The 10996-nt window shown below is 31.5% G+C and overlaps 1 protein-coding gene across 3 annotated transcripts in view; it reads right to left on the bottom strand.

The window, feature by feature from the left end:
• LOC139520901 (GPI transamidase component PIG-S-like) overlaps positions 1-10281 on the bottom strand; it is a 29829-nt gene extending 19548 nt beyond the window's left edge. For all 3 annotated transcript variants that reach the window (XR_011663976.1, XR_011663975.1, XM_071313934.1), the window contains exons 1-5: positions 10178-10281; positions 5391-5530; positions 3010-3106; positions 1813-1905; positions 278-406 (exon numbers count right to left, since the gene is read on the bottom strand). Coding sequence is in view for 1 of the 3 variants with exons in the window: in XM_071313934.1 (XP_071170035.1) it covers positions 278-406; positions 1813-1905; positions 3010-3106; positions 5391-5530; positions 10178-10214 (496 nt within the window). In the remaining 2 variants the exon portion in view is untranslated. The remainder of the gene's footprint in view (positions 1-277; positions 407-1812; positions 1906-3009; positions 3107-5390; positions 5531-10177) is intronic.
• Positions 10282-10996: the final 715 nt, after the last annotated feature.

The following is a 10996-nucleotide window of genomic DNA, read 5'->3' on the forward strand; positions in this document are numbered from 1 at the left end:
GCCTTTTAAACTTTTATTTGAGCTTTATTTATTACTCTTTTGCAGACACAATGCACACCTAGCTATTCCTGTTATCAGTGATGAGTTTTAAATTACTTAATTCTAATTAACTGTAAGGTGTGTGTTTCATCTACAAAAGACTCATAAATATAGATTAAATATATCAGTATCACATGACCATACAAGTTTGCATTAAGATATGGAACTGAGATTTAATATCAATTACATTAGCATTATATTCTACAATATAAAACTTGACTATAATAAAACTTATTACCTCTGCCTTTTGTAGACAAATAAAGTGCATGATGTGTACCAATATAAGGCTTTGTTAGTTTCTTTGGCAACAAATAAATCTCATATCTGTTCTGCTTTTCATCTTCTAAATGTAACTTTTCGTCTAAACCTAAAAATAATAAAAGACAATCTTCTTTTAATACATATTACTTCGTTTTTCATTGTTTGCATTTGCATCATAATACTCGCGTTGTTTGGATTGTGAGACGAGAATTTCGATTTTCTTCCATGATCGTTAATTTGAAACGTTTGAATTCCATGGCCGATTAAAAAGCCAGAATATTATCAAACACAATTTCAACACTATCGAAACGTTTTCGTACAGTGTACAATATCAATTGATTGTTGCCATCCGGGTGTTTTTCATTATCAAGGTCATGTGTTTAGGGGTTCACAACAGGGAACCCAGGATTTCGAAATCATGATGTAAATTTCTTACTCCGCGATTTTTAAAATTTGTTCATCCAAGTTACAACGTAAGTTCAATCCGAGATATATTCGATGTGTCTTTTCGTTTAATTGACACGTTTATAATGTTTTAATAAATAATACAGCTCACTCCTGTACGATTGTCAGTTCACAGCTTAACATCTGACTAATTGATTATCCTGAAAAGCCATATTGTATAAATAGATATGTTTTGATTGCATATCGATTTTTAAATTAAGTGGATAAACCGGTTTTGACAGGTCATAATTAATGTAATTAAGAGTATTGGGACTGCATAATTAGACCGGAATTCGGAATACACAGGGTCCGATTTACAAAGGGTATTTTAACAAACACTTTGAAGGGAAAAAAATGGGACTTTCATTTTCGGCCGGAATGGACAGGAAACCGGTTTATTCAGGGTCCAGTTTAATCAGGTTTGACTGTAAATGATAACAAGAACTACCAAAGTCTACCATATGTATTATACAGTACATCAACTACACAAACTATAAACATACAATTCCTCAAACAAACAAAAATATATACAAAAAAAACCCCACCTAAACATGGTCCACAAAGTCTGAATAAACAACTTTCCAATTGGTGCACTTTCACCTAAATTTCTTGTCACCATGTTTATGTTATAACGTAATATTTATAACAAACTGTTCAATGATGTTGTTTACGCTGATTGACCTCGGATTGAAAACTACCTTTTTTATTATTTAGTATTATTTCAACTTTAAAACAGAGACATAAATGGAAACTTTAAACTAAGTCAACTATTCAATACTGTACTTTCAAAGAAATAGAATGCAAAATACCAAAAGCACCATGAGTACAAAAGCCAAGTTGCCATAGTTATGGGATCAAAGCATAAGCAACAGATTTTTTAGAAGGGTACTCATTATTTTGTTTGATAAGGATTGTAAGTTAAAGTCTGCTGACTGACAATGTATGTTAAAAGATGGGGATAAGTATTGTGACCTTGACCCAAAAATCTACTCAAGCTTAGTTTTATGAATGTTGGAAATAAGTTATCACTTAAATCTTTGACCATTATTATGAAACCTAACACACTACCTGGTAATTCTAATTTTTCATGCACTCTCTCGTCCTGCGTACATTGTCGAACATTCACTCTGTATTTACTGTATATGTCATTCTCTTTAGAAGCTGGAAAATATTATTAACATTAAAAAGGTACAAAATCTTAAGAAATATGTCAAAAATAGAAAAAAAAAATTTGAGTTCTATTTGAACAGACATCTTTATTTATATTATTATGTCTTCTACAAAATTTACAATCATCTTCTACAGATTGATTGACTGCTCTAAAGGTCATTCATTCTTTAATATTAATTTTCAAATGACTGTACTATTACAAATTAAGGTCATTTGAAAATTAATATTAAAGAATGAATGACCTTTAGAGCAGTTATCATAAGAAGACAATAATAAGCTATACATTTTGTGTGCATATATATTGGTTGTTATCTGGTGCATTGTTTTTCATTTAATGATATTACCTTAAACATTTTAAATCAGTTGGATTGTTTCATATTTTGTCATCCCAGGTACACAGCTACTTTTGCATAGGTATTCTTTCTGTACTTAAAATCTGTAGTACTGGAAATTTACTTGTAATATTTAGTACAATTCTAAAGTAAAGAAATAGTACTAAATATTACAAGTATATTTTCCAGTACTTGATTTGTACTTAAAATATCGGTACAAAAATAATACCAACAATGATCACAGTATTCTATGTTTGAACATCATAACTTTATGAGATTTGAAAAAGACAAACTTTCAAAATGTTTAAAATGTAACTGTGCAAACAAAAATCTGTAGTACTTAAATTAGTACAAATCAAGTACTGTAAAATACAGATCTCTAAATATTACAATAATTCTTAAGTAACAAAATAGTACCTGAATATTAAAAGTAGATTTCCAGTACTACAGATTTTTGGTATAGAAATAGTACCTATGCAAAAGTAGCTGTGTATTACATAGCTTACTTTATGGTTTTGCTCATTGTTGAGATCTAGACTGCACAGTGACCTCATTAGTCTTTAGTGGAAAGTTGTCTCATAACCAATCATACCAGATCCCTTTTTGTACATTTTTTTAATGAACGAACTGTGTTTTACATCCTTTCCTAAATATTGCAATGAAGAGAGAAAAAAAACTTTAAACAAAATTTCAGATAGGCAAAATTTGTCTCGTACATTATATTTGTGGTGATGTACAATAATATTAAACCAAAGAAGAGTACCTAAGAGTGATGTTAGAAGTCCTGATAATGAGGTTAGGTCCACATCTGTTATCTGAACATCAAAATTAATAACCTCTAAGTCTACTGTATACTTCAACTGAAAAATAATAAATAAAAATGTTTTTTATGTAAGATTATCATTATGTTAATTTGTAAACGGTATCAGCTTTGTCAATTACTCATCAACTCACAATAACATAACTATAAATTTGCAATTCTTTATTAGAAAAACATCTTAAAAGTGAAAATGTGCATAGGTCTCAAACATTTTAGTTAAACTTGCAATGTGGGAAAATTTTGAAATTGAAACATTTTTTTTGAGACACAAGCTGCTTGGTTATAAATGCATAGTCATATGTAAAGAATTGTGCTAACTTAAAACAAGTCCTTTTGTAATGCAGCAGCTATCTTTGTCACTGTGCTAAATTGATGATTTTATTTAATAGAAACATGATAAACACATTGATTAAGCTTCAGATGACTATTAAAGATACACAAAATAACAAACTCTTTAATCTTGTTGGTGCAGTGACCATACATGTATTCAAAGGCAACAAAATATTGCAGTGCTTCATACTGCATTTTAAAATACCATTCAATTAAGATTATCATAAGTTGTGGGTTATATTTCAAAGAGACAATTTTCTGACAATAAAGATCAGTTTATTGGATAGTAATTTTCACCACTAATACCCACAGTAATAAATTGCTTCGCACAGCCTTTTGCAACTGCAGAGGTCAAAGTCTGAATAGTTGGGGCAAATTTGGACACAATATTCAAAGTTGATACTGTCTGAATTTGGATTGTGATCAAATTTGTGACATGATACAGGTTTCTGACACACAAAAAATGTGGTTATACAAATTTATTGCGCAATACTGTGCCATTGAAGGTTTCTTCTTTCTTCTTGAAACTTTTCAAAAATTTGAAACAATTACCCCTAAACTCAATCCAAGCCTTTGTAGTATGGAACCTTGTAGTACAATTTTAGAGAGATCCATTCACTTAAACACAAGTTAATCTGGAAACTAGAAAAATTCTTGCTCTGGCCCTTTTTTGGCCACTTATTCCAGCATGTTTGGGGCAATTACCCCCAAACTCAATCCCAAACTTCCCTTTTTGATATGGAACCTTGTGGTACAATGTCAGAGAGATCTATACACTCACACACAAGTTATTGTCCAGAAACTTCAAAAATGCATGTTTTTGGACCCTTTTTGGCCCTTAATTCCAAAACTGTTGGCACCATAACCCTAAGATAAATCCCAACATTCTACCTGTGGTATTCAACATTGTGTTACAATTTCAGAGCAATCTAAATACTTATACACAAGTTATTATCCTGAAACTAGAAAAATACTTGTTTTGGGACCCTTATTTCTAAACAGTTAGGACCACCATCGTTGCGATGGTGGTCCTTTTGTGGTATTAAACCTTCCTTTTGTGGTACTGAACCTTCTTAAAAAATTTCATGGAGATCCCTTAACTTAAATTAAAGTTATTGTCTGGAAACCAAATGTGTCTTCGGAACAACGACGCAGACGACTCTGACGACAACGACATCATACCATTATACGATCCCCCCAAAAATTTTGTGGTCATATAAAAACAAGAAATTGCATGCAATGTCATTTTTAAGTTAATGTACAGACATTGTCTAAAGATTCCATTCACAGTATGGGCTTTGTTCATTGTTGAAGGCTGTTCGGTGACCTATAGTTGTTAATTTCTGTGTCATTTTGGTCTCTTGTGGAGAGTTGTCTCATTGGCAATCATACCACATCTTTTTTATATTTATTAATGATTCAAGGTATCATCAAACAAAACTGACTTTACAACAGATTTTAAAATCTCTTACTATGCTTTAAAATTTTGAATTTTTAACACAGAATAAAACATGTATGTTAAAAAATTATGAATGGAACAATGAACAAAATGATGGATAGATAAGCAAGCAAATGTCAATGCCTAATACAACACACCCTGTGAGTATGGGTATAACATATTTATGTTGAGATGAATAACCTGAATATCAACTTATTTGATAAACAATTAAAACAAAGTTTGCTGAAATTCTTCTAAGCATTCAAGTGTATATAGTTAGGACATATTTATCTGTTTTTGGTTTATGACATTTCTCATTTAATATATAAAAACTTTTACTTTGAACAAGATCATCAAAAAGTTGAACCAGTTTCTTAGACATTTAGTATGTATCACATTATCACCTAATTTGTGTTAAATTATCATGTTATTTGTGTGACAATACCATTTCTTTTGCATGACATTATCATACTATATGTGTGACCTTATTATCATTGATTATGTTATTTGTGTGACATTATCATGTTACTAGTGTATTACACCGTAAGATTGTTACCTTTGCTTGATATAACTCCTCTATATCAGAGTAAGGTAGACTAACTCTGTATACCTCTGTTGTTTTCCACCATAAAGGTAATCCAATTATAATATAAACAAAACCAACTCCCAAAGCAGCATATATCTGGGTCCAGGTTTCTGAAAAAGAAATGCATAAATATCTAAAATTACATATATATCTGGGAGTTTTGGTGGCCAAGAAAAAAAAATCTTTGTAAATTATCTACCCTCCTACTGTATCTTAAGGTAGATTCATGGTAGACTGCAATCTTTGAATGCACAATCCCAGTACAAAATAGGTCTAGCTATTTGCCCAAATCTATAAATTTGTTGACGGATTTGCAATTTATTCAGGGGCGTAGCTAGGTATTCAGTCAACTGTAGGCACCAATCGGCAGGGGGTCTGGGGGCCCCAGCAGGTCCAGGTCAGAGCCCTGGTAGGGGGTTCAGGGGGGCGAAACCCCCCGACGGAAAACGTTTTCAGCGTTTTAGCTGCAAAATTTTATGTACAAAAATATTAAATTTACTGGTTATTTGATCATGATAATTATAATATACATGATGAAAAGTTCGAAGAATTATGAATAATGTACCATAACATCTGACTGGTGAATTAAATAACGCAGTACAATCTGTAATATAAAAAAAAATATTTACAACATGCATTGCCCAGCGTAGATCAGCTTATCCCTTTAATTAAGCAGTACACCCTGTTTGTTATTATCATATATATTCCGTTCTGATTGATATGTATGTTTAACTTGATAAATAGTACATATTGACGATCCTTCATTAAAAAATTGGCACGTAAACACTGATACTACTATATAATAGAACTATCCTTTTGGCTAGACATCAACCATCAATCATTTGAATTTTAAACCTTCACAGCTTATCCCTTTAATTAAGCAGTACACCCTGTTTGTTATTATCATATATATTCCGTTCTGATTGATATGTATGTTTAACTTGATAAATAGTACATATTGACGATCCTTCATTAAAAAATTGGCACGTAAACACTGATACTACTATATAATAGAACTATCCTTTTGGCTAGACATCAACCATCAATCATTTGAATTTTAAACCTTCACCCTAGCCACACAAACACATACAGACATAGTCAGACTCGATGCCTAACAAAATTCATAAAATTCGTATTTCTTTATATCCTCAACTGTAAAATCCCTACCTGCTTAGGAATTTTGAATAATTGTGGCCATTTCAGGCAGATTTGAGATTACTCAAAATTACTGGAAGCCAGTTGATTGATTGATTTTTTTACATCCAGTGTCAAATATTTTTGCAAGTTCAGGACCCTTGAAATTTTTTTACAATAAATACAACTTGGAGCTAGGTCCTGTAATACATGTAGGTGTCGTACAGGACGAAGGTCTGGAAATTTAAAAATGCCATGCATTGGAAAATGAGGGATTATTGGATAGGAGCATAATTTTTGCCTTTCAGTAGACCAACTACGAACTCCTCAAAGAGTTGCATTCTCTCTACAACTAGGCATCGTATTTAATGTTCCCATTCTGACCAGACGTGACTGCGTATTTACACATCCTGCACAGCCAAACGGACGACCAACATTGGCAAGTCAGGTGAAGACAAAGTGGAAAGCTATAGTTAAATGTTTATAAGGTAAAATCGTAAAAACATTCAATTCTATCCAATATTCCATTCACTAAGGACGAGAGACTAGTGTACACATGACATTCGATAATTGACAACTTCGACGGCTTTTATTAACATATAACGTTGTTTATTATTTTTTTCAATAAAAAAAAATATTTGTGAAAAAATTATGTGCTAACGGCAGCTACATGTATGCCCCTGTTATTGATAAGATTGTGGGGGTTTTTTTTATATAAGGAAAACTTGTGGATTTATTTTGTTTAACTCAAAACATTTAAACAAATATCAAATTTTGTGTTCTTAAAATCATTTTTTCAAATAAGCCATTTAAGGGGAGATAATTCTTTTAGTAAAAAATACATACTGAACAGATAAGGAAATTTTTCAAGATGATTTACAAGGCTATGGTGTAAACTTCTGTAAAGATTACATGTTATGTATTTCAGAGATCAAAATTAAATAACACAAAACTGTAACTACAAAGGGGGATTGAGTTTGAGTAGATTGTTTTCTGGGAAAAATTTGGTTGATTATATTTGGAATCTCTGAAGCAAGACCAGAGTAGGCCCGTCTCAGGCAGTCACTTATAAAAATTTCTGGATCTGCCACTGAACTACATGCATTCCTAAATACTGAAATAGCAAGAAGGTCTATTATCTAATTACTCTTAGTCTTAGTCTGACTCTAACTCATGAGTTGTGTGCGAGAGAGAAATTTGGAAATTTTTATTCTAATAAAAATGATTAATTACTGAGAAAGGATTTTACTTTCTTGCAAGATTTATTCTACTTCACTGTTTCAAAATTGTTTACCAAAGTTCTGTTATACGTTTTATGATTGAAACATCAGTTGAAATCTTCTCACTTTCATTTACCTGTTAAATTACATACCTGCAATTTTCACTTCAAGATTGGTTGTCACTCAGTAAACACTTAGTTCAGGGATTTCAATCGATTTAAGAGGAAAAATATTGATAACAAGACTTATCAGCACCCAAGTCCGAAGACATTTCGGCACACCAAGACAATCCGGCACCTCGTTTTTAAAAATAAATTTCTTTTGAAAATTTAAAGAATAGTTGCATAGATATTATAATTTGTATATAAAATATGCATTTCAAAAAGAATAATCATCATTTAATTAAACTCTTTAGTCTTAATGATTATGTATGTATCATGAATAAACATCATTTAATTAAGGGACTTTTTGAAATCAAACATATAAAATTTCTTGATCCCCCCCATAATACATAATATTTCACTATTTTCATTTGATCCCCAAGTAAACACATTTGAGAAATTTGACCCCCCCCCCCCCCCTCTATTTACATACGAATATTTAAACATCAAAAACACTTGTAATTTCACGAAAATATTGAAAATGAAAACATATTTGAGGGAAAATTGTCTTGAAATAGGGCTCTTCCATAAGGCCTTTTCCATAAATATGAGTAGGTAGAGCAAGCCAGTGCTATAATATTTCACTATTTTCATTTGATCCCCAAGTAAACACATTTGAGAAATTTGACCCCCCCCCCCCCCCCTCTATTAATTACATACGAATATTTAAACATCAAAAACACTTGTAATTTCACGAAAATATTGAAAATGAAAACATATTTGAGGGAAAATTGTCTTGAAATAGGGCTCTTCCATAAGGCCTTTTCCATAAATATGAGTAGGTAGAGCAAGCCAGTGCTGTAGTTTTTTTCTGACTTTCTCTTTTCTAATTTCCTATAATATTGTGCTATAAAAGAAAACTTGATCCTAAGTAACTCAAAAAATAACTTTTTGAAACAGTAACAACACATTATTTGTTAACCCTTTCCTCTGTGGAATTTATTTTCTTACATACTTGATTTGCATAGGATTTTTTTAATAAAAAAAAAATCATCAGGTTTAAAGTATTAATGCATTGTGAAAATGAATATTTCATCAATGAAATTCAAATCAGATATTCTTATGAATATCCTTTTCATATTGGATGCTAATTTTTTTAAGTCTGATGCAGACATTTTGTAGTCAAAAGCGTTTCAACTGAGGTACTACACAGGCGTTAAAAGGCGTCATTATGGAGCAAAGGGGGTGGCGTCAAAAAGCGTCATTATGGAGGAATATCTAGTATATGAAGGGGGTCTCATTGGGGGTTCTGATCCCGGATCCCGCTTACTGTTTTGTCAGATTCCCGTATCCCGTTTACACTATTGTAAGCAACTATCATTTTTTTGTAATTTCCCGTGTCCCGCTAGACTTCATTTCCTGTTTTCACGGCACAATATTTTGACTTTCACGTGTCACGCTTACAAAAAATCGGCAATCCCGCATCATGAATGACTAAATAACACTGTTATTATCCGAATAACACTTATAATGACCGAATAACACTTGAAATTATAATAGCACATATTTGTGACTTTTAAACATTGATTATTAAATAATAATATATCATCGATATATTTTATAACTTAAAAATGATTTAAAGAAAGCAAAAAGAGTTCATAAAGATCATTTTAAATTTAGTGTGTACATCGTACATGGCGGCCATTGTGATTTCTGTGGCCGCCATCGTTCGATGTACACACTAAATTTAAAAAGTTTTTAATGAACTTATCTGCTTTCTGCAAATCATTTGTAAGTTATAAAATACATCGATAATGTATTATTATTTAATAATCAATGTTTAAAAGTTACAAATATGTGCTAATATTAAAATTTCAAGTGTTATTCGGTCATTACATGTGTTATTCGGATAATGAGTGTTATGCAGTCAGTTGAGGTAAAGCTGAAATTGTGTTGTGTGATACCATATCATTAGCCTATAGTATAAAATGTTTTATGATGCATGTATTTTCATGATTTCGAAAGTAATTTGGGATATTGATGCTTTCCTTGTACTGGGAGATATACAAACACCCTGAATGAATGGTCAAATTATTTGGCACAGTACTGTTGTTCTTGATTTAGTAGTGAACAGAGGTGGCTTACTATACTTAGCCTTAGGCCATCGGTCAACACTTTATAGTGATCAGTTTTTGGAATGACTGTTACAAATTAACTTATGAAGACTTGTGCATACAATGACAAGCATCTACATATTCAGATATGGACACAATAATTATGTTTTAATAATTTCCTCATTTACGTGTGACTGGTTTTTGTTTTTCCTCCGACTTTTTCATTTTTATGTTGCCGGATAATGCCGTGTCTGGTTCCTTATCGATTGGAAACCAGAAACCAGTGGAAAGCGATCTATCTGAATACCGTAAGAAGATCACCGATAACCGATAACCGATAACCGATAACGTCCTTTTAGTGAGTGAATTCTGACAGACTGCGCGAATTTAAATGAAAATGATTTAATTTTAATATTGAATCAATAGATAATTTAAAAGTCACCGTTTTAAAGAAAAAAAATCCCCATATTCTGATAATTTGACACGATGAGTTCAATCTAAGTAACAGGGCACAGCTGAGACTACACTCCCGACTTGTTTCAGAATTTTCCTGCCCACATATATACCGTGTTATATAAAGGTATATATATATTATTTTATTGTTGTTGATACAAGTGCCTGTGTCACATGGACTCGGTTAGCAGATTAAAATTTTTATTATCATTGTTTTTAAAATCTTTTTTTGTCATTTTCCTATCTATTTGTACCAAATTATTATCAAGTTTATCGTTTTTAACCGTGATTGGCATAACTATTTCTTTATTTACTAGCAATGTGCAGTTTCTATCCATATCTGAATTATTATACTGAAAAATATTGACATTACACTGTTTAGAAATGTCGGACGGACCTAGTACTTTTATGGGGTTTTTTCAACAAACATTAATTCGTAAAATTCATTGTATAAACCTCATGATTTCTTTTAGAAATTCAGTTTAAAGTTCAGTGGCAAAATATCCATGCATATTAAAGACAAAAACAAATCAACACTGAAACGATACAAAGTA

Source organism: Mytilus edulis, chromosome 4 (genome assembly GCF_963676685.1).
Source record: "Mytilus edulis chromosome 4, xbMytEdul2.2, whole genome shotgun sequence".
Classification (NCBI taxonomy): domain Eukaryota; kingdom Metazoa; phylum Mollusca; class Bivalvia; order Mytilida; family Mytilidae; genus Mytilus; species Mytilus edulis.